General features: G+C 38.1%; 1 protein-coding gene across 1 annotated transcript in view; it reads left to right on the top strand.

The window, feature by feature from the left end:
- Positions 1-25,010, top strand: part of Dhc98D (Dynein heavy chain at 89D) — a 971,787-nt gene that overhangs the window by 921,709 nt on the left and 25,068 nt on the right. Inside the window, exon 54 of the mRNA XM_090387912.1 lies at positions 14,206-14,386. Within this exon, the coding sequence (XP_090244038.1) occupies positions 14,206-14,386 (181 nt within the window). The remainder of the gene's footprint in view (positions 1-14,205; positions 14,387-25,010) is intronic.

Here is a 25,010-nt window from a genome sequence, read left to right as displayed (position 1 = left end):
CCTGTTGCAGCAGCGTACTGTCATTAGTGTCCTTAACAACCCTGCCAACCTTCGCATCATCTGCAAACTTGGACATTAAGCTTGACATACCATCATCAATATCATTTATAAATACAAAAAACAACAATGGACCCAACACTGAACCCTGAGGGACTTCACTAATAACAGTAGTCCACAATGAGCAGTATCCATTGATTACCACTCTCTGTCTTTTCCCACTCAACCATCCCTTTATCCATAGCAACAATTTGCCTCCAGTGCCACACCGCTCCAATTTATGCAGCAGTCTTCCATGTGCAACAGTATCAAAATTCTTTCTAAGATCAAAATATATTATATCAAAGTTATTCCCTGCATCCAGTTCCTTTGTGACCACATCATAGTATCCAGTCAAATTGGTCAGGCAAGACTTTCCCTTAACAAAACCATGCTGTGTCCGAGATACAACAGAAGTCTTGTCTAGATGATCCTGCAGTGCTTCTTTAACCAGTGCCTCCATTAATTTTCCTGGAACAGAAGTTAAACTAATCAGAAGTTCCAGTACATACTGCTCTTTATCCTCTTCCGTTATCTCAAAAACCTTCGCATTATTTACTCGAGTCAGTTTTTTCCTTTCTTTTCTTACATCTATATCAAGTGTGCATCTTACCATTCTATGATCACTTTGAATGTTTACCTTGTTCAGGATGGCAATGTCATTCACGATATATATTCTGTTAGTGAGGATGAAGTCAATTTCATTAGTTGTTAATCCATTTGGGCTCTTCCATGTCCACTTTCTGTTCAGCCTTTCTTGAAAAAAAGTGTTCATTACTGACATTCCTCGAGTTTCTGCAAATTCCACAAGTCTTTCACCTCTTTCATTTCTTTCACCAATTCCAAAATTTCCTATAGTTTTCTCTTTCTGCGCTGTTTTGTCTCTTTCCAACCTTAGCTTTGAAATCCGGGGTAATGATATTCTAGTGGGTGTTCTGCTCATCTAGAAGACTCTCAATTTCGGTGTACATTTCTTCAAACTCTTCATCATCATGGCTCGATGTCAGTGCATAAATCATTATACCCTTTAGCTTGTACCTCTTAGAAATCCTTAGTAGTAATCTTGACACACACTTGGTGATGTACTTTTGAATTCCAAAATGTTGTTTTTTAGTCTCCACCTTCACTCTTTTCACTGTTTTCATTGGTATACAACACATTTCCACTTGATAATCTTGTAAGTGTTTTTCTTCTTCTTGTTTCAGCCAAGCCAATGATATTCCAATTCACATTTTCTAATTCCTTTTCCAGTTCTAATATCCTATCTTCACAAATGAGCAACCTTACATTGTAACAGGTCAAGTTTAGTTTCTATGCATGGCAGCCTTGTTGTACCCAGAGTTTCTTAGCACTCTCTGCTTCCACTCTGATTCGTTCACTGCCATACGAGGGAGAGTGAAAGCCGCTGAGAACTGAGGACCATTTGTTTTGTCGTGTTGTCATATTTAATAAACTGCTAAAGGGTTTTGTCTTTTCCCCCTTCACACTGACCAGGCATCTTGAAGAGAACCACTACACATTAATTCCCACCAAAGTGACATAACAGGGCTTACCAATGAGAAGGTGTGCATGAGTGGATTTTAGGAAGGCAGGCCAACTGGACTTCTCCTAAATCTTCTAAAAGAGAAAGATATTGGATCCATCAGTGCTTTGAACTGAGTGTCTGATAACACACAGAATGCCTGTTCCCCTCTAAGCTCCTGGAACACGTTGCGAACCATTAATGCTGGATATAAATTTAGTTCTTTAATATTTTCTTTTATATAAATCCAGTTCTGTTATTAATGTATTAAGTGCTTCATAAATATAATGTAATATAGGGAGCATATTTTTATACTTATGTATTGAAAAAAGAAGCCAAGTTACTACTACTGTGATAGTAATATTGTATCAAAGTATAGTGCTGTAGTTTTAATTAAATTTTTTAATTAAAGTTAGGCCTCAGATCAGAACAACAAAACACATGGCATTGCAAAACTGCAGAACTCAGAGCAGTGATAACTCCTTGACTCACAAAGCTGGCTGAAGGCAGTTCTCTTAGTAATCAAGGTTTAATTGCTTGTACTACATTTTGCACATCTGGATATTTTACAGCCTGCAGAAAAGCACACACTTCTGCTGACCACTACACACTATCAGTTCTGCTATAACTATAACGTGCATTTTCGCAATGCAAATTTGCTCCAACACAACTGATATATTAGGGAGCAATGCGAGTATTACGCAATTTTTGTGTTGGCTCGTGCATGATTTTACCCAGCATCAAGCTGAACGTAGCGACCTGTGTAGCAATACATACAAGTTTACGAAGCTTGAAAAATGTCAGACATCAAATGTATGAGAGCTATATTTCCCATTTACTATAGTTATATTGGTCGGAGAGACACACTGTTGTCGTTTGTTGTATTTACAAGATTACACGTGATATTATAGGCCGACTCTTGTTATCAGGAGCTCATGTTTTTCTGTTCGAACAGAAATTTCATGAGGCATGATAGTGTGAGCAGAGGAACACATTTCTGGATGTCACTACCATAAAACAATAAAAATAATTTTGCAGGTCCTGGTTTATTGGGCTTTTCTTTTAGTGCAATATAATTATAAATTGGTAGTAAACTCGATCTTACTCCATTTGCGATAAAACTGATAGCTGGAATTTTGTGGGTTTTTACATTATTACGGTGAAATGTGTTTCCCCTTCCATAAAATCTTCAATCATATAAAAAACATAAATTTTTAGAATCTTCTCTTCATTCCTATTTTTCAAGCTTCAATAACTTATCTCACTTGTGCAATTTGTGCATCCTGTGTTCGTCCTTATTGATTGCTTATCTTTTTTACTATTTTAAATTTTACAATCCAAAAAAAAAAAAAAAATGTCAGTGAACAGAAATATCAATCAAACAGACTTCATATCTTGTCAAGGTAAAGTGCTATATTTACAGTAATATTATTTATTTAAATATGTTTAAACCTGTGTTAGCAATTTTATTGGGTTACTAACTTTTTTTTAGTGTTTTACTTACCAGGCTGAACATTTTTTTGAGTGCTCTGCCCCTGTCCCTATTTTTCCCATAAGCCCTGTTGTTTTTAATGTTCGAAATACGATAACGAGTAGATTTTTAGGAACACATGTACTGCATTTTAGCAGAACTGGCTCTATATGGATATGACAAGCTCCGGTGACAGTAAAATATAACAATTTTTTTTTTTTGTTTTTTTTTTGTAGCTGGATATAATGCTACAGGAGATCCCTTTATATGTGCAAGGTATAGGGAATGAGTACATGAAGCAGATATACATTTTGATGAATACATTTGAACATTTAAGAAAAGAGATATTGCTCTTGTAGGATCTAAATGAGAGCTCATAAATACTTAGCTACCTAACTCAATGCCAAAGCCAACCCTTGTACAGTTAGCTGGCAAGCAGGATCACTAAGAGCATAAAGCATTGATCTCATAGTTGATAGTAATTTTTGGTGACACTACTGTCAGTTAAATGGGGAATATTTTACACAATAAATATGGATGAAATAGAATCATGGTATGTCTGCTATGAGAAGTTAAATTCTCCTGGCAGACATTTAGAACAATTATCTTTTAAGGGCACAAAAGGTAATAAAGGTATTTTTTTGATTTTGATTCTAAACTGCCCATTACTAAAACATCACATGGAAGTTTGTTCTAACAATCAACTACCTGCTGGCTGAAGGCAAATTTCCACACATTTATCCTGCAACCATTTTTTCTGAGTTTGAATTTATGCCCCCTCATGTGTGTGTGGTCCAAGCAAGAGGAAGGATTCCATCAGCATTGAGCTTACTCAGTCCATTTTCAGAACTGAAGCCTTTATTGGTAAGAGCTTGCAATTGAAAGCCCGAAAATATGAAACTTTCTCATTGCTAAAGTACAGTTGGTTAAAGTAAACATACAATTGATTGGAAGCAATATCAGTTATTCAAATGAATCATATAGCAGTGCAAAGTGAAATAAATTACTAATAATTAAATAACATCTGCAAAAATAATTAAATAGCATTCTTACATCTGCAACTATAGTTTCATAATTAAGGAAACAGAGGATGACGAAAAGGTATGTAAACCTTTATAATTGGTCTTGCTAATCTACAGAACAATTTGCCGAGAAGCAGTTAAGCAAAACAAGACTATACATTTGATTGGAGACATTCTCTTATGGAAAAAAATTTATTCCTTTATTCCTTACTGTAAGAACTCATGCAATTTGAGAGCCTGTATTCCTTTTGAGCTTGAGATGCACATTGCTGATTTTCTGGTTGTGATACAAGATTTTTGCAGTTCCTTTTCTTGTAGAAAATTCTCTTGTAATGTAATATTTATAATATCTAATATCTTGTGATCTAATATTTATAATTTCTTGTGAAATTTAGATATAGTAATATGTTTTTGTCTTCTTCAGTGGTCTCTGATAAGTGTCTCAATTTGGTTTATGAAAATTATCATGCACATGTTTTCGGTAGTTACTGTTATTTGAGGTCAGTGGTGAGCTATAGTGGGCTCGTATGTGCTCTCGAGAGCCTATTGTTATTTTTTTTTGAGAATTTGCGAGCCCATTGTTGAAGCGATTATTTATTTTACAAATGAAATCCTGAATTTAATTATTGAGTATCTAGAGCCGGAACTACAGTGGGGTGAGCGGGGCCCCATCCCCAGAATTTTAATGGCACAATCGACCAGTTATGTATTTTAAAATTGCTTCATTTTTGAGTTAATTACAGTCGGACCTCTGTTTAACGAAATTCTTCATAGCGAATTTTTTTGAATTCCCCTTGGTTTCTACATAAACGTTTAAAATAATTTCCGTAGAACGAACGGATTACGATAGACAACTATAGGCCTAATGACTCTGATGAGTCTGATAGACAACTATAGGCTCTGATGACTCTGATAGACAACTATAGGCCTAATGACTCTGATGAGTATAATATCGGACCTCTGTTTAACGAAATTCTTCATAGCGAATTTTTTTTAATTCCCCTTGGTTTCTACATAAACGTTTAAAATAATTTCCGTAGAACGAACGGATTACGATAGACAACTATAGGCCTAATGACTCTGATGAGTCTGATAGACAACTATAGGCTCTGATGACTCTGATAGACAACTATAGGCCTAATGACTCTGATGAGTATAATAAGAAACTGTACAGGGAAATAGAGTGGGCCAGTAAATCAGAGAGTCTTATAATGGGAGATTTTAATTTCCCAGATATTGACTGGAATTTGGGGGCTGGTCACTCACACACTAGCAGGGCTTTTGTGGATTTATTGGATGATTGTTTTCTACATCAGCATGTTCGGGAGGCAACTAGAGGGGAGTAATACTCTTGATTTGATTATCAGCAGTGATTCTTCATGCATTAAGAATCTGCAGATAAATGAACCACTAGATGGCAGTGATCACAGTGTGCTGAAGTGGGATTTACTCAAAGAGGTAACTACCATTAGGGGTAAAGGGAAGGGTTATTGCTTCTGTAAAGGCGACTACAATGGACTGAGACAGTATTTAAATTCTATACAGTGGGACCAACTGACAATGTTACCAACAGCAAATTCAAAATGGGAAGCATTCAAAGAACTTATCTTGGAAGCTACTAGGCTTTACATACCAACTAAGAAATATTGTTCAAGGTTTAGGCCAAAATGGATGTCAGATGAACTAATGAGGCATATGGCAGAGAAGAAAAATGCATGGGATACTTACAAATTAACACATGACACAGAAGCCTATGATAGATACAAGTTGGTCTGTAACCAAGTCACAAAGGAGGTTAGGCAGGCGAAGGCAGATTACGAGAAATCCTTGGCAAGGGATGCAAAGAAAAACAGCAAAAAGTTCTTTACTTATGTAAACTCTAGACGGAAGGGGATGAATCAGATTGGTCCACTTGATATTGATGGGTCAACTGTTGATGATCCTGCTCAGGTAGCTAACAAACTTAATGAATATTTTGCATCGACATTCACACATGAGGAGTTATTCAGCGAGGGGAATGCCAGAGGTGTATTCAACTCTAGCAGTAAGCTACAGAATCTAGAAATAACTGGGAGTAAAGTGGAGGAGAAACTGTTGAAGATAAACACAAGAAAGGCACCCGGGGTGGATGGGATCTATCCAGTTATATTAAAGGAGGCAGCAAAGGAAGTAAGCAAACCCTTAGCCATAATTATGAGATCTTCCTTGGACTCAGGAGAGGTACCCATAGACTGGAAATGTGCAAATGTGACCCCAATTCACAAAGGAGGATCAAAGGCTGACCCAAATAATTATAGACCTGTGAGCTTAACTTCTGTTCTCGGAAAATTAATAGAGGCACTGGTTAAAGAAGCACTGCAGGATCATCTAGTCAAGACTTCAGTTATAGCTCGGACACAACATGGTTTTGTTAAGGGGAAGTCTTGCCTGACCAATTTGATTGGATACTATGATGCAGTCACAAAAGAACTGGATGCGGGGAATATCTTTGATATTATATACTTGGATCTTAGAAAGGCTTTTGATACTGTTGCACATGGAAGATTTATGCACAAATTGGAGCAGTGTGGCATTGGAGGGAAATTGCTGCTATGGATAAAGGGGTGGTTGAGGGGGAGAAGACAGAGAGTGGTAATCAATGGACACTGCTCATCGTGGACTAATGTTATTAGTGGAGTCCCTCAGGGTTCAGTGTTGGGTCCATTATTGTTTTCTGTATTTATAAATGATATTGATGATGGTATATCATGCTTAATGTCCAAGTTTGCAGACGATACGAATGTTGGAAGGGTTGTCAAGGACCCTACTGACACTATGCTGCTGCAACAGGATCTGGAAAGGTTGAGCAGATGGGCTGAGAGGTGGCAAATGAAGTTTAACATTGACAAATGTAAAGTACTACACATGGGAAACAGCAACCCCAGAGCAACGTATCAACTCTGTGGTACTACACTGACAGTGGTAGAGAATGAAAGGGACCTGGGGGTGGTTGTGCAGGCAGATATGAAGTTCTCTGAGCAGTGCAGACAGGCTGCAAGAGTAGCTCATGGAGTATTGTCAATTATATACAGGAATTTTTCCAGCAGGGATAAGGAGGTGATTATTCCCTTGTATAAGGCAATGGTCAGGCCACACCTAGAGTACTGTATACAGGTCTGGAGGCCTCATTTCAAGAAGGATGTAGAGCTGCTGGAACGAGTACAGAGAAGGGCAACAAGATTAGTGAATGGAACAAAGGGGTGCTCTTACGAAGAAAGGCTTAAGTTTTGCAAATTACAGTGTCTGGAGACTAGGCACCAGCGAGGTGATCTGATAGAGGTGTATAAAGCCTTGAATGGTTTGAGCATGCTCAATGCTGATGGGATTCTTCCTCTAGCTCAGAATAATCACCTGAGGGGGCATAAATTCAAATTGAGGAAGGACAGATGTAGGATAGACGTGCGGAAATTTGCCTTTATCCAGCGGGTGGTTGTTTGGTGGAACAGACTTCCATCCCTTGTAGTGGAGGTTGATAGCCTAAATAAGTTTAAGGCTCAGCTGGACAGGTATTTTGAATGAACAGAGGGGTGAAGTGGAAGTGGTTTTTTTTTTTTTTTTTGGCTGATGCTGCATAAGCTTGCTTTCTTGCATCAAATGCCTCTACTAATGCTAATGCTAATGCTAAATTCTTCATAGCGAATTTTTTTGAATTCCCCTTGGTTTCTACAGGTAAAATAATTTCCGTAGAACGAACGGATTACGATAGACAACTTTGTGCACATTGTCCTCACATCTGGCCTTTAGGGAATTAGAAATTGTGAATTAAGGGTGAAAGGTATTACCGTCCCTTTCACCCACAACGTTAATGGTGTCTGTAAAACCTATGCAGCCACATTCTGAGAAGTCGTGTTAGTTAATATGCTTTCCATAGCTAGTCAGAGGATTAAGAAGATTCCCGACGTGGATAATAGCCTCTGGTCAATCTGGTGAACCTGTATTGTTGTTCCCCTTTACTCCGACAAGAAGTCATGTTTTTTGGAAAAGTGAGTGATTCATGAGTTTCAGTAAATTTCTCTGTCTATGTTAACATGGTCACAGTAGTTGAATATCTTTTTTTTTTTTTTTTTATGTAAACCCCAAACACGAGAGGTATTACAACCTATAGTACTTAGTGCCATGCTTGGTTGGAGGTTGAGAAGATGAAAGAAGATATTTGTTGACATTGGACTTGAACTTCTGTAGACTGTAATTTTCAGGAAATATGTATGAAGGAAGGTTGTTCCAGAAAACGGCAGTTGAATGAATAAACGAGGAAGATGAAAAGTTGGTTCTGTGAGTTTGAAGTTGGACAGTAAATGGATGTTGGCTGGTGGCGGCACGTGTTCGGATTGTTTTGAAAGAGAGAGCAGGAATTATAGAAGCCAATTCAGAAGAACAGTGCCCATGGAAGTATCTGTAGAAGATGAATGCAGCAGAAACAGTATGTCTATGAGACAGCGAGTGGAATAGGACAGCGAGACAGAAATAGTATGTCTATGAGACTGTTAGAGATGAATCATTAATTAACCTAACTGCCCTCTTCTGAATGGAATCAAGAAGCCTGAGAGAGGTTTTGGGGGCACCACCCAGATGTCAGGGCAGATTTGCGATTTATACAGAGTGAGCAGCTGTTTGGAAGAAAAGTAACACCGAGAAAGAAAGAGAAAACCAAGTTTTTTAGATGTAGAGGAAGCAATATTTGTAATGTGTTTGTGCCAAGAGAGATTAGAAGTCAGGGTAATCCCCAAAAGAGATATATCATTTTGCCTAGAAATCGAATTGTCACCAGAGATAAGCATAGGAATCAAGAAGCCTGAGAGAGGTTTTGGGGACACCACCCCAGATGTGGGAACAATATTCCGTGGCAGGGTGGATTTGCGATTTATACAGAGTGAATAGCTGTTTGGAAGAAAACTAACGCCGAGAGCGAAAGAGAAAACCAAGTTTTTTAGATGCAGAGGAAGCAATATTTCTAATGTGCTTGTGCCAAGAGAGATTAGAAGTCAGGGTAATCCCCAAAAGAGATATATCATTTTGCCTAGAAATCGGAGTGTCACTAAAGATAAGCATAGGATCAGAAGAATCCTTTTTGCGAGATATAAGACAAGACTGAGTTTTAGAAGGGTTGAAATCAACTAAGTTGTCTTTGCCCCACTGGAGAATTATCTGAAGATCGGCATTTAAGGAATTGGTAGCAAATTTTCAAGAAGTTGAAGCTGATTGAGGACAAGGTTTCTCAAAATGGAAAGTGGAATGCAATGTGCTATCATCAGCAAAACTATGGATAGGATTTCCAGTCAATGGAAGAAGGTCATTAATATACAAAAGGAAAAGAGTGGGGGAAAGAACTGAACCTTGGGGGACACCGGCATTAGTGGAGAAGTTAGAAGACAGAGAGCCATCTACCATCACCCTCAGTGAGCGATCAGAGAGAAAACTCGATAACCAATTGCTAAAAACAGTTGACAAACCATAAGATGGAAGCTTGTTTAGAAGACCTTTATGCCAAACATGATCGAAAGCCTTTGAGATGTCAAGAGCAACTACTTGTGTTTCACCAAACCTTTCCATTGAATTAGTCCATAAATGGGTAACATAAGCCAGAATATCACCAGTGGATCGACATTCACGGAATCCATACTGGCATTCGTTGATCAGACGGAAGGTTTCTAGGTAGTTTAAGAGTTGGCGGCTAATTAATTTCTCCATTACTTTAGAAAGAGTAGAAGTAATTGCAATGGGACGATAATTGGATGGGAGGGATTTGTCACCCTTTTTAGGAACTGGCTGGATATGAGCAAATTTCCAAGCAGAAGGAAAAACACCTTTGGAATAAGAAAGTGAAAAAAGGCGGCAAAGAATAGGAGTAAGTTCAGGAGCACAGGTTTTGAGAACAAGTGGAGAAATACCATTGAGACCTGGAGCTTTCTTAGCATCAAGATTCGTCAAAATCCTTCTGACATCCTTTTGACGGAAGACCACTGGAGGCATTGAATGGAGTGTGTTGGGAATGGTGGGAGGTGTTTTACCAAGATCATTAATACATGAGTTGAAAGAAAAATGGGATGCTAGCAGGTCAGCTTTATCCTTGGCTGCAGTGACAACAGAATCATCTGGTTTGGACATAGGTGGGAGCAGAGATGGGCAAAAGTTGCGGCCATTAGCTTTGGCAAGAGACCAGAATGCTCGGCTACCATTATGGCAAGAAGCAAGTTTTCTACTCTTAGCCTGTTCAAACTCTAGTTTGGACTGATTAATAACTGCTTTACAATTGTTGCGAGCTTTGGTGTACGCAGAAAATGAAACTGAAGAATTAGAAACAAGCCAATTACGATATGCAACATTCTTCTCTTGAACAGCCTTAGCACATTTATTGGAAAACCAAGGTTTAGATAAAGGACGAGATTTTAAAGTGGAGTGTGGGATAAAGGATTCCATTCCTGCAAGAATAATTTCACTGACACGATCTGAGCAAACGTTGACATCAGAAGTTTTGAAACAGTAATCCGACCAAGGAAAAGAAGAAAAGAAGTCTCGCAGGTCATCCCATTTTTCATTCTTGTAATTCCAAACAACACGAGGTTGGGAATAGCCATGAGATAAAGGTTCCATTGGAGAAGAGACAGTCACCAAGTTGTAATCTGAAGTGCCTAAAGGACCTCTCACTACGACCCTGTACTTAGAAGGGTTGTTTGTGAGAAAAAGATCAAGTGTATTGGCTGTATGATTAGGATTGTCCGGTATTCTTGTAGGTAAATGAACAATCTGTGCAAGGTCATTAGTAATTGCAAAAGCCTCAGCGTCTCGACCAGCTGGGTCGGTGTGACTAGAAAACGGAAGCCAGCTGGAGTTGTGAACATTAAAATCACCAAGAAAAATTACCTCACTGTTAGGAAATTTGGATTGGAGAAAGTCAAGTTGCAAGGAGAGGAAGTCAAAGAGCTCCAAGTGATTAGTGGAGTTGGGAGAACAGTAGAGACAACAGATGAATTTGACACAATGAAGTAGAGAGATTTTAAGCCAGAGGATCAAAGAGAGGAGATTCCAGATTACCAGTCTCTGACAGGGAATATCAGAACAGATATATGCACAAGTACCACCTTTGAGCGAAAGAAATCATACAGTGAATAATTTGGGCATCTGAGATGAGCAGTAGTTGAATCTACCGATAACTGAGATTCTGTCAGAAAAAGTACATGGGGTCTGGCAGACTGCAAGTGAAAATGGACATCGTTGAGATTAGAATTGAGACCACGTATATTTGTGAAATGAATTAGGAAGTGCTTGGGAGGTTTAGATCTTTTCGCAGATAAGCTTGCTCTATAAGTTTGGCAATTCATCTGAGTGATTCCGATATTTTGCACAGTATTCAAAGAACTAGTGACAGTAGCAATGTAGAGGAGGCAGGATTGAGGCAACTAAGATATTAAGTAAACTTTCTGAAGATGAAATGTTGGCAGATTTGGAAACCGCGTCAAGGCTTTCACTGTGAAGAAAATGCTCCAAAATATAATATTAAAAAAAAAAATGTATCACCAATCTCCAAAAAACCAGTGCGAGTTAAGGATGATTGCTAAAGAACTTGATGTGGAAACTATAAAGATCAGTTGTGTGTTCAGGCCACGATGAGCAGCTTGTAGCTTACGGACGGCAATGGAGGGTTGGAGGAATTATCCCGCTTTGTGCAAACATTTTGAATCAGAAAGTTCATTAAATATTCGGGATTATTAAACCAACTTTTAATCTGGAATTTCTTAACGATTTAGCACTAATGATCAACATCCTGCTGGAGCTCTCTTATCTTTCAGAAGCTTTACAGAATCACTATGGAAGAAGATCCATAGTGATCACTATGGTAATAGCAGATAAATTAATTATTCTAACTATCAATACTATTGCTAATTTGAAAAATTCTGAAGGAAATTATGAAGCTAAAATAGAGAGCATGTTGAAGGTGAAAGAATTTGAAGGAATCGAAAGTATGAACACATTTAAAAAATTACCTCGTGACACGTTATTAATTATAAGTTGTTAATGCAACAGAGTAATTTTAAATTAAATAAAGAATATAACGATACTGTTGACGATGAGGAATTGAAAGAAATTTTAAACATATGCTACCTGGAATCGTGAAATATGGAAAAACTTTCTTCTCAGTGGCAAGACGGTGAAAAACGAATAAGAAATTTATTTAAGTTTTCTGATAAAATATGAAATAAAAATTAATGATTTTAGAGATTTTATCGAAAACAGTTTATCTTTAAAATCGAGTGAAATTCCCTCTTCAATTAAGAAAGCCAGAAATATCTTTGAAACCATTGCGATTAGCAGTGCTTTCAGCGTAATGAATAATATTGTATAAATGAATGAATAATGTTGACAATTAAACACATTGCAGATTATGATGACCATACGTCTAAATGGAAAAGCATTGCTTCAATTTGATCCAGATCGCTACATCAAATCATTCCCCTGTAATCATCACTCAGCTATTGAGCAAAGCAGAAGATCAACAACAAATATTAATAGAGAAGTAAATTGTATATGGCAATTTTTAGAATAAATTTTTCTTGAATATTTGTATAATAATTTTTTTATGTAATCTGATTATTGTGTACCTTTTCTAGAAGAGTTTGTTTTTTATGTAATATTTGTTTTTATATTGTAGAATGTTTTGTGATAGTTTTTGTGATATGGGAAATATTTTGTGTTATTTTTTATTCGCAATATTAAAATTTTATCATGAAAAAAAAATGCATCCATTATATTTCCCTAGTTAAAAAAAAAAAAAGAGACGAATAAAAAAGTGGCGCGTGTACCGAGCACATGCGGTAGATGGTTTTATGTGAATTCTTCGCGTTTCTTTTAGGTACAGTATTTTGATTTGTATATTGATTACGAAATAAAAGACCTTTTATATTGTATATATTTTATTGAACATTTGCAAATTTTTATAATTTCTGGAAAACAAGGTACAATGGATTTATCATAACTAAAGTAATTGATGTGTACCTGCGATTGCAATGTATCTAAATGTCTCTAATAAACAGTGTCGATTATTAAATAAATCTAATAAACAGCATAGTTGAAACAAGATACATAGCAGTTCGGGGAACCTAACAATGGAATGTTATGAAAATGCGAGACGAAAAAATAAATTGTTGATAAATATTTGTTTTGTTGCAGTCATACTTACTTCAGGAAGTATGATTGTCACGTCATACTATTAAAAAAATTCTAAAAAGTTAGAACTCGATATACTATTGTATCCAGGTATCATCGTAAAGAGGCGGGGACATTAGGACAAGGCTGACTCGAGATATCACACCGATCACGAAAAATGCGTCATGCAACTAATCACTACTAGTGAGTGGCTCGGCGTAGACTAGTAGTGTGAACTCGTGAAGCGCCTCTGGCGGAAGCCTGCCATGCATGACGTCACTGAAGTGATATCATCCGCAGCAGGAATCCCCAAGGATGTTTCACATCAAAGAGTCGGTAAAACTGCGAGCCCATTGTTAAAATATTCACAGCCCACTGTTTGAAGTTAAACATAAACTAGAATGTGTACATTGCAGTTTGACTGAAATAATCAGAAGGCAGAAGAGAAATTGGATTGGACTTGGGTTGCGAGGTGAGCGATTGGTGAAGGAGATGATGGACAGAAAAGTTGAGGGGAAGAGACCCAGACAGAGACTGTGGAAACTATGATAGATGAATCTGTGTGGGGATGGTGGAAATGGAGAGTAAGGAGGATATGGGGCTGAGGATGGAGAGATATGAAGGAGTAGTTGAGTATGTGCATTGACCTGCCCTTGGCAGAACACTGATGATGATGATAATAATAATATAAAGTTTTAAAATTATTCTCTTACAAGCAAGTGTAAGTGATGCTGAGGTCTCACTATGATTTATGTGAAATCTTGTTAAATATCAGAATAAAAGCAAAACAAAGTTTGCGTATTATTATTAAATTATGTAGAATATCTGTTTATACACTTAATTTGACTGAATAGGCATATTAAATTAGAAGTGTATGCTGATTCATATGTATTTATATATTCTCTGAAGAAACATATTTATGTAACATTTTCACAAATTGAATAATTAGTTTTTTTATACATAATTCTTTTTAGCATGAAGAGGGTGAGCCTAAAGTTATGTGGCTTTCAGGACTGCATATTCCAGAATCTTATCTTACTGCACTTGTTCAAACAGCATGTCGTAAAAATGGGTGGCCACTGGACCGCTCTTCACTCTACTCAACTGTAACGCAGTTTGAACATGAAGGCGATGTCGTAGACAGACCACTCATAGGTAATTGTAGTTGTAAAGCCTTTAATATAATTTTAATTCTATAAAGTGAAAAGAATTTTATTTAAAAGATTTTTTCATGTTTATTTGAAATTTGCCTATCACTTAAATTCTAGTTGGAAAAAATATATAAATTTCAAAAACGTTATGAAACCATACATTTAAAAAACCTTATGCTTACAATTTGATGTCTTTAAATCATTCCCTAATGTGTGAAATGAAATTTTAGTGCTTCTGATTCCATTCTCCAAATTATATGATATTATGTCCTATCTTGTCATAACATAAAGTTATGTTTCATCCATTGTAAGCAAATCATGCCAGCATGTAGATACTGAGTTTCCAGAATTTGCAACTTAACAATAATGTGTCTATACCATGCTATATAGAGCAGGTAATCATATACAAAGGGATTGTGTGATTAATTTAGCCAAGGGGCCAACACTATAACTTAAGTGACTTGGAGCAATAGTGATATCACTAGAACATGCTGTGCAAGCATCATGAATACTCCTCTAATGCTAGGCTGTACATGCACAGCAGTGTCTAGAATGTATCAAGAATGAACAACCAGAAAACATCCAGCCATTGACATTCCTGTGGCTGGAGTCAGTTTGTTGATGTGAGAGTCCTATACAGCATGAAAAGAATCATGGAGTCTAACAGATCACAAATGGCAATGCAATACAACAGTGGTGTGCAAAGAGGTCAAAGCAGCTGCAGGTATAATGGGTAGAAGACATTCGAAGAGTGGGAAAAGTTTCAGTTGTACCATACAACTGAACACACATTAATGCAACTGAAGAGTGTTAATAATACTGAAAAGCCAGACAGCTTATTGAAGCTTTCACTTTATGTAAGAGTGTTTTAATTTTAACTTTTTGTTCATGATGAACCTTTTGAGAGGCAAACTTCTTAATAATGTATTTTCCATTTTTAGTAGTTGATAGTATGAACCAGAGCAGTAATGCTCAATATGTTCTACATTGATATCAATATTTGTAAAATAATAAGAGAAGTTTACCTCAATATAATAAGTAGAACACTTCCTTTTAATTTAATTTTATTTCATTTTAATTTCTCTCCAGCATTTCATTTTAATTGCTCTCCAGCAATTAAAATGAAAAAATCAAAACTCTTATATTACAGTAAAAAAATTAAAAATCAATTGAACACAATTAAAAATCAATCTGACGCAATTAAAAATTAAATTAAAAGAAAGGTAGAGATTCAGTAACGGGTACCCATTGCAAAATGGTGGTGAGGAGAGGTGGGGGAAAACAGTGATTGACCAGTTGTCACTCTGCCCACGCACTACGTTCCCCCTCCTCTCCTCGCCCGACAGATGTCAAATGACACACGGATAGCATGTGGCACAGCAACAAATATGGCTGCTGAAAACAAAGGATAAATCCAATAGCTTTAAAAATTCAAGTAACAAAAATGCACTTTTTTTGGGAATCACAAAGTGTTATGGCCATGATTGACAAGTGCAGATGTTACGGCCAGCAATACAGCCGTGATTGACAGGTGCTGACTCCACCCAGTGTAATGTTATCTCCTAAACATGTGGAAACATCTGGCGTGGGTGACACGACTGCTTGCCACCCGTGCCAGATGTTACCGTATGTTCAGGTTATGAACTTCGCTGGCTGTTCGAAATGTGAATCGAAATGTTCGAGTCACAACTTGTCAATCACTGCTTTCCCCCACCTCTCCTTGCCGCCATTTTGAAAGGGCTACCCGTTACCCTTTCCTTGAATATGTCTATCCGACATATTCAAATGCATGTGACACTTTGTGATTTCCGAAAAACGTGCATTTTTGTTACTTGAATTTTTAAAATAATTGGATTTATCCTTTGTTTTCAGCAGCCATATTTGTTGCTGTGCCACATGCCATCCACGTGTCACTTGACATCTGCTGGGCGAGGAGAGGAGCGGGAATGCAGTGAATGGGCGGAGTCACAACCTGTCAATCACTGTTTCCCCCCACCTCTCCTCGCTGCCATTTTGAAAGGGGTACCGTTACTGCATCTTTACCAAAAATAAAAAAGGGTCGAGATTCAGTTTCGGGTACCGCTTCCAGACTGCTAGTGATATGGCCGTGATTGATAGGTGCTGACTCTGCCCAGTGTCATGTGATCTCCTGAAAATACGGAAACATCTGGTGTGGGTGACATGCACTGCTTTCCCCCACCTTTCCTCACCACTATTTTGAAAGGGGTACCCATTACTGAATCTCTACCCTTGTTTTTTAAAAAATTTCTGTCTTTCCTTTTTCTTATTTTAGCTCCATTTTTGTGATGTCTCGCAACATATTGCGATCCCCAAATAACGTGCATTTTTGTTACTTTCTTTTTAAAAAAAAATACCATTTCCTGTTCGTTCTATTTTTCTTTTTGATTTGCAGTTCCATTTCTATTGTGAAATTTCCTTTAAAATTACCGTTTTGCCTTTTATTTTTTTTTTATTTATTTTTTTTTTTACTTTTCAGTCAATCTCATGGTTAATGCTCAAAAAAATAGCATAAAGAAATGTGCATTTTTGTTTCTGTTTTTTTTTTTTTAAATTGTTGATTTGCCATTCCATTTCTATTGTGAAATTTCCTTAAAAATTACCGTTTTGCCTTTTTTTTTATTCTTTTCAGCAAATGTCATTGTTAATGCTCTTAAAATAGCATACAAAAACATGCATCTGTTTTTTTTTCTGATGTTGATTTGCTGTTCCTTTTCTTTTGTTAAATTTCCCCTTAAATTACCTTTTTCTTTTTCTTCTTTTCAGGCTTTCTCATTGTTAATGCTCTTAAAATAGCATAGAAAAACCGGCATTTTTGTTTCTTTTTCTTTTTAAATGTTGATTTGCCATTCCGTTTCTTTCGTGAAATTTCCTTTAAAATTACCTTTTCCCCTTTTCTTGAATATGTCTATCCGACATTCAAATGCACATGACACTTTGTGATTCCCGAAAAACGTGCATTTTTAAAATTATTGGATTTATCCTTTGTTTTCAGCAGCCATATTTGTTGCTGTGCCATCGGCGTGTCACTTGACATCTGCCGGGCGAGGAAAGGAGGGGGTAGAACGCAGTGAGTGGGCAGAGTCACAACCCATCAATCACTGGGAAATGGTATTGGTCAAGATTCAATATTGGGTACCCCTTCCACACGGCCGTAACATCTGGCACTGGTGGCATGCAGTGCATGTCACCCACATCAGATGTTTCCTTGTGTTCAGGAAATCACATGACACTGGGCAGAGTCAGCACCCATCAGTCATAGCCGTATCTCTAGCAGTCTGGAAGGGATACCTGATACTGAATCTCGATCTTATTTTTTTACAAAGATTTATTGAGTCATTTTAAATTTCATTAAAATTTGAGATAAATAGAAATCCTAAAGCTATTATAGTGCAATCTCAATATAATGCACCTCTTCTTGATCATTTTAAAAGCAGTGTGTTATACTGCTTCAAAAATGAATTATTTTCATTTGAACTCTTAAAAACATCATTGAAATAAAAATGCTTTCTAGACACCAATTCTCAAGTATATGAACCACAAAATGTATGGAAACTCCAACACGTAGTCCTTTGTTGCATAAAGCAACCATTCATGTACTTATTTGTATTAACTTTTGAAGGCTGTTTCTTCTGGATCCAAGGTTATGTGTATGGGGAAATTAAATAAACTCAGGCAGCAGCAGATGAAGCAGTAAAGTCAGCTTGATCTTTAGAGTAGTGGTCCCCAACTTTTTTTGGATATAAGGTGCCGTTTTTAACATAAAAACATTTCATGGCCCTCTTCATGCCAATAGGCTTTTGTAATTATTGAAATACTTAGTATTAAAACAAAAAATGTTAAACTCAGACACTATTTTAAATAAAATTACTTTTTATTAATATAAAAAATAAATTTAAAAAATAGTGGATGATATTTTCATACTTCTTCTTCTTCTTCTTCTTTGGTCCTTAGCTGGCAGCTGGGGGAGGCGATTGGCCACGCAACCAGTATGCTGCTGTAGGTGCCGCAGGGTTTCGGACTTGCTCTGTGATGTTCTTCCATACCTTACGATCCATGGCTTCAGTCCTGGCCTGGTTAAGGTCGAGACGTCGGCTCTTCAAGTCATCTTCCACTTGCTTGGCCCACGTTTTCCTAGGCGCGGTCCGTTGGATGCTCCATTGGGTGGGTCGTTGTCTCCAAAGGAGTGTGGATGGTATTCTGTTCGTGCCCATTCTACATACGTGGCCAAACCATCTGAGCCTTCGCTTCTGGATTTGGTCGGCAATGGTTGGTTGCTGTTGGCATCTAGCGCGGATGGTATCATTAGTGATGCGGTCACGAAGAGAGATGCCCAAGATCTGCCGCAGGCATCGCATTTGGAATACCTCAAGTTTGTTCAAATCTAACTTGAGACAAATCCATGTTTCCGATCCGTAAAGAAGAATGGGCAGGATCAAAGTCCGGAAGAGTCGGATTTTAGTCTTTGTGGAAATGTTGGTCCTCTTCCACAGACACCATTTGAGCGAGGCGAACGCAGTGGCTGCCTGTCCAATTCTGCTGTGGATTTCCATGGTGGATGCAACTTTCTTCTCCTGGACCAGCGACCCAAGGTATTTAAAGTCCTGCACTTGCTCGATCTGGACGCCTTCGAGATAGATGGTGGCTTGCGACCCATCTGTTGTCAGGGCCTTTGTCTTACCAGCATTGATCTTCAAACCGTATGGCCGGGCAATGCGGGCAATGTCGTAGAGGATGTCCGTGGCTTCAGCGTCGTTACCGGCAAGGATAGCACTATCATCAGCAAACATCAGGTCAGTCACATAGTGATCCTTGTCATATTGTATGCCCTGTCTGTTTCTGAATGCTTGCCTCATAATGGCGTCAACCACGATGTTGAAAAGCAACGGGGAGGCTACATCCCCTTGGCGGACTCCAGTCTGGATGGTAAATTCCTCTGATAAATCGTTCTGGATGCGCACCTGGCTGGTTAAACCGTTGTATGCAGTTTGGAGGAGTGTGATGACTTTTCGAGGTACATGTTCAACCTCAAGTAGTTTCCATAAGGCAGGCCGGTGGACACAGTCGAAAGCAGACTTAAAGTCAATGAAAACAATGACGGTTCGCTGTCCACACCGGATCCTCTCCTCCATCAGCTGACGAATGGCAAAGATTTGATCACAGCATCCTCGCCCGGGTCTAAATCCTGCCTGTTCTTCTCGACTGGTTTGCTCGCGATGTTTTTGCAGTCTTGACTGGATGATCTTCATAAAGACCTTTCCGATGATGGAAAGGAGGCTGATGCCACGGTAGTTCTTGCAGTCCCGGTTATCACCTTTCTTGTGGATCGGTACGATAATGGCTTTCCTCCATGTTAACGGAATTTGTTCAGTGCACCAGATGGTTTTGAGGAGTGAGTGTAGTCGGCGAAGCAGTACATCTCCCCCGGCTTTGATCGCTTCTGTGGTGACTTGGTCCACTCCTGGTGCCCTGCCATGCTTCAGGGATTGTATGGCTGCTTTCACTTCTTCTACTGTAGGCTCAACATCGACCATGGAGACCTCAGGGGGGTCGATCGAGAGTGCTGTTGCTGGCGGTCCCTGAGGTGGGTCGTGATTATACAAAGCTTTGAAGAATTCACTCCATCGTTGCAGGCGTTCGGATGGTGATCGCACGAAGGTCCCATCAGCATTCTTGATGTTGTCACTAGTCAATTTGGTCTTTCCACTCAGACATCTGAGGGTGCGGTAGAGAGTGCGATACTCGTTTTTGGATGCCGCCACTTCAAGATCGTCTGCCACTTGGTTCCAGTATGCTTCTCTTTCTGCTGTCATTCTTTGTCGGACTTCTCGGTTTAGCTGCCGGTACCGTTCAAAGTCGACCAACTTTGCCTGTTTCCGTTTGTCCACGAGGTCGAGGCACTCGTCTGATATCCATGGTTGCGTTCGACGTCGGGCAGGTGGACATAGGGGCTTGGCACATTCCAGGATGGCATCAGAGATCTGCTTTTCTTCTTCATTTATATCCTCGGGCACGGCCAGCATCTCGAAGCGGTTGGATAGGGCGATCTGATATGCCTGTTTGTTGGCAGCATTCATTAGCTGCCTCCAGTCCAGCTTGGCTGACCGAGATGATCTTTTTGCATGCCGTAATTTGAGCTGCACCTTAGCCCGGATGAGGTAGTGATCAGATCCGCAATCAGGTCCCCTCATGGCACGAACGTCCATGAGTGATGAGCGAAATCTGGCATTGATCAAAATGTAGTCCAGGATTGCTGAGTCCTTGCCAGATGGATTTCGCCATGTAAGTTGATGTTTTTGAGGGTGCTGGAAATGGCTGTTTCCAATGATCAGGTTGTTAGATGCGGCAAAGGACAACAAACGTAAGCCGTTGTCATTGATCTTCCCATGGCCAAACTTGCCCATTGTTGTTTCCCAACCAGATCTGTCCACGCCAATATGGGCATTAAAGTCCCCTGTGAGGATGATCACTTCTGTCTGCGGAATTGAATCCAGCGTATGTTGGAGCTGGTTGTAGAAGTCATTCTTGGTCGGGTCCAGGCTAGTCTCAGTTGGCGCATAGGCGGAGATAATATGGGTCTTGATGGTGCCCTTGACAGTAAGGACTGCCAGGCAGTCCGATATTGGTTGGAAAGCGATCACACTACTGGTGGCCTGAGCATCGACCATAAAGCCCACTCCTGCTTCTCGTTTCTCACCACCAGAATAGAATAGCATAACCGCTTCATTAGGTGCTGGTGGTTGGATGATCATCGTTCCAGACCCGGTGAGCCTTAATTCGGATAATGCCGCGATTGATATCTTGCACCTAAGTAGTTCTTGGGCAATGATTTCCTTTTGTCCAACGTGGTGCCCCGTTCGAACATTCCATTCGCCAATGTTAATTGTCCTTTTTGGCGTAGTAAGCTTATTGCTGTGGCCAGTGATCCACTTCACACCAGCACCCTGGGTCCCCAGTGCTGGCGCATCGGCTACCCCGGATGCGGTAACATTGTTATAACAGCTTGTTCTGTGGCCAGTGGTCCACTTCACACCAGTACCCTGGGTCCCCAGTGCTGGCGCATCGGCTACCCCGGATGCGGTAACATTGTTGTAACATTGTTGTTGTATTTTCATACTAAATACCTACCTACCTACAATTAAGTAGGTAGGTAGATAGATAAGTTGATTTGTTTGTCTTCATTTGAACAAATTGAAACAAATCTGTCCCCTTATACATTTAGCTCAGCATACAAATTACAATTATGAAATTGAATTGGAATATATATACTATATGTATGGTATATATATATACAAATTCATGGTGCCGCAGTTTTACAATAATTTTTCAAATAGGCAAAAGAAAGAAAAATATTAGACATAATTATGAAATATATAGAAAATTAAAAAACACACACACATTGGATGTAATAAAAATGACAGTATAAATATTCTGTAAAACCAAATTGTATGGCGTAATAATAAAAAAATTCACAATAAATATGAATTAAAAAATTAAATTATGTAAATAAAACAACAAAAAAAATGACTACTATAAAAGGCAAATTGTAATTATTATTATTAGCTACATGGTGCAAGGAAGCCTGAGGCTTATGCTGCACCAGCAAAAAAAAAAAAAAAAAAAATTCCCAAGTTATCCTGAGACAGAGAGAGAGAGAGAGTCAAAAGTAGATTGGAATCACCAAGAAAGATAATAATGTTCAATCCAGCTCAGGATCCTGGGTGTGCCAAGCCCATACTCACCAGTGTGAGCCCCTGGGGTTAAATAAAAGCCATCCAAATAGTAAGAGAGGATAATCATCAGACACACACACAGTGGTGAGCTATAGTGGGCTCGCGAGAGCCCATTGTTATTTTTTTTGAAAATTTGCGAGCCCATTGTTGAGACGATCATTTATTTTACAAATGAAATCCTGAATGCAATTATTGAGTATCTAGAGCCAAAACTATGGCGGGGCAAGCAGGGCCCCATTCCCAGCATTTTAATGGCTCACTCAATCGGTTATGTATTTTAAAATTGCTTCATTTTTGATTTAATTATAGTCGGACCTCTGTTTAACGAACTTCTTTATAGCGAAATTTTTTGATTCCCCCTTGGTAATTACATTTAAAATAGTTTCCGGTGAACGAAGAAAATTTCCATGTAACGAATGGGTTAGGAGAGACAATTTTGTATGCATTGTTCTTACCTCTGGCCTTTAGGCAATTTAGGTACTTAGAAAGTGCGAGTTAAGGGTGAAAGGGATTACCATTTCACAATGTTAGTGGTGTCCATAAAACCTCTGCAGTCACACACCAAGAAGTTGTGCTAGTAAATATGCTTTCCATAGCCAGTCAGAGGATTAAGAAGCTTCTTGACATGGATTATAGCCTATGGTCAACCTGTGTTGTGGTTCCCCTTTACTCCTACAAGAAGTCATATGTTTTTCGGAGAAGTGAGTGAACCCTGCCTTCCAGTAAATGACTCCTGTCTATGTTTACATGGTCACGGTAGCAGAATATCCGTGTGATTCCGACATTTTGCACTGTATTCAAAGAACTAGTGAGAGTAGCAACGTGGGGGGGGGGGGGGGAATTGAGGCAAATCAGATATTATATAAACTTTACGAAGAGGAAATGTTGGCAGATTTTGAAACTTCATCAAGGCTTTCACTGTGCAGGAAATGTTCTAAAATATAATGGCATACAGGCAATAATTAAAAAAAAAAAAAAAAAAATCTGTATCACCAATTTCCAAAAAACCAGCGCGAATTAAAGATGATTGCCAAAGAACTTGATGCGGAAACTATAAAGATCGGTCATGTGTTTGGGCCACAATGGGCAGCTTGTAGCTTACTGACGGCAATTGAGGGTTGGAGGAATTATCCCCCTTTGTGCAAACATTTTGAATCAGAAAGTTAGTTAAATATTCTGGATTATTAAACCGACTTTTCAATCTGGAATTTCTTAACAATTTAGCATTAATGATCGACATCCTGCAGGAGCTCTCTTACCTTAACTAGAAGCTTTACAAAGTCACAGCATCATTATAGTAAAAGCAGATAAATTAATTATTCTAACTATCAATGCTATCGCTAATTTCAAAAATTCTGAAGGAAATTATGAAGCTAAAATTGAGAGCATGTTGAAGTTGAAAGAATTTGAAGGAATCGAAAGTAAGAACACATTTAAAAAATTACATCGTGACATGTTATTAAGAATAAGTTATTAATGCAACAGAGTAATTTTAAATTAAATAAAGAAAATAATGATACTATTGATGATGAGGAATTGAAAGAAATTTTAAACATATGCTACCTGGAATCGTGGAATAAGAAAGAACTTTCGTCTCCATGGCAAGACGGTGAAAAACGAATAAATTTACGTTTTCTGATAAAATTGAAATAAAAATTAATGATTTTAGAGATTTTGTCGAAGACAGTTTATCTTTAAAATCGAGTGAAATTCCCTCTTCAATTATAAAAGCCAGAAATATCTTTGAAACCACTGCGATTAGCAGTGCTTTCAGCATAATGAATAATATTGTATAAATGAGTGAATAATGTTAACCATACATCTAAATGGAAAACCATTACTTCAATTTGATCCGGATTGTTACGTCAAATCATTCCTCTGTAATCATCACTCAGCTTGAGCAAAGCAGAAGATTGACAACGAATATTAATAATAAATTGTATATGGCAATTTTTACAATAAATTTTTCTGGAATATTTGTCTAATAATTTTTTTTATGTAATCTGTGATTTAACCCCGGGTGCTCACATCTGGTGAGTGTGGGCTTGGCACACCAAGGGTCCTGAGCTGGATATCATCATTCTTCTCTTTCTTGGGGATTCCCTTCTACTTTTCTCGCTCTCTCTCTCTCTCTCTCTCTCTCTCTCTCTCTCTCTCTCTCTCTCTCTCTCTCTCTCTCCCAGGGTAACTTGGGATTTTTTTTTTTTGGCTGGTGCAGCATAAGCCTCAGGCTTCCTTGCACCATATAGCTAATAATAATAATAATTGTGTACCTTTTCTAGAAGAGTTTGTTTTTTTATTTAATATTTGTTTTTATAATGTAGAATGTTTTGTGATATGGGAAATATTTCGTGTTATTTTTTATTCGCAATATTAAAATTTTATCATGAAAAAAATATGTATCCATTATATTTCCCTAGTAAAAAAAGAGAGACAAATAAAAAAGTGGCGCCTGTACCGAGCACGCGCGGTAGATGGTTTTATGTGAATTCTTCGCGTTTCTTTTAGGTATTTTGATTTGGACATTGATTATGAAATAATAGAGCTTTTGTATTGTAAATATTTTATTGAACATTCGCAAATTTTTATAATTTCTGGAAGACAAGAAGATACAATAGATTTATGATGACTAAAGTAACTGATGTGTACCTGCGATTGCAACTTATCTAATGTCTAGAAAATAGCGTCGATTGAAGTACTGACCTTGTAGTTGAAACGACATACGCAGCTGTTCATGGCACCTAACAGTGGAATATTATGAAAATGCGAGACGAAAAAATTAATTGTTGACAAATATTTGTATTGTTGCAGTCATACTTCAGGAAGTATGATTGTGACGTTATACTATTAAAAAAATCTAAACAGAACTCGAGATAC

Source organism: Mastigoproctus giganteus, chromosome 2, assembly GCF_048544385.1.
Source record: "Mastigoproctus giganteus isolate SK-2022 chromosome 2, ASM4854438v1, whole genome shotgun sequence".
Lineage (NCBI taxonomy): Eukaryota > Metazoa > Arthropoda > Arachnida > Uropygi > Thelyphonidae > Mastigoproctus > Mastigoproctus giganteus.
The sequence above is the reverse complement of the archived record's forward strand: the minus strand, read 5'-3'. Positions and strand labels throughout refer to the sequence as shown.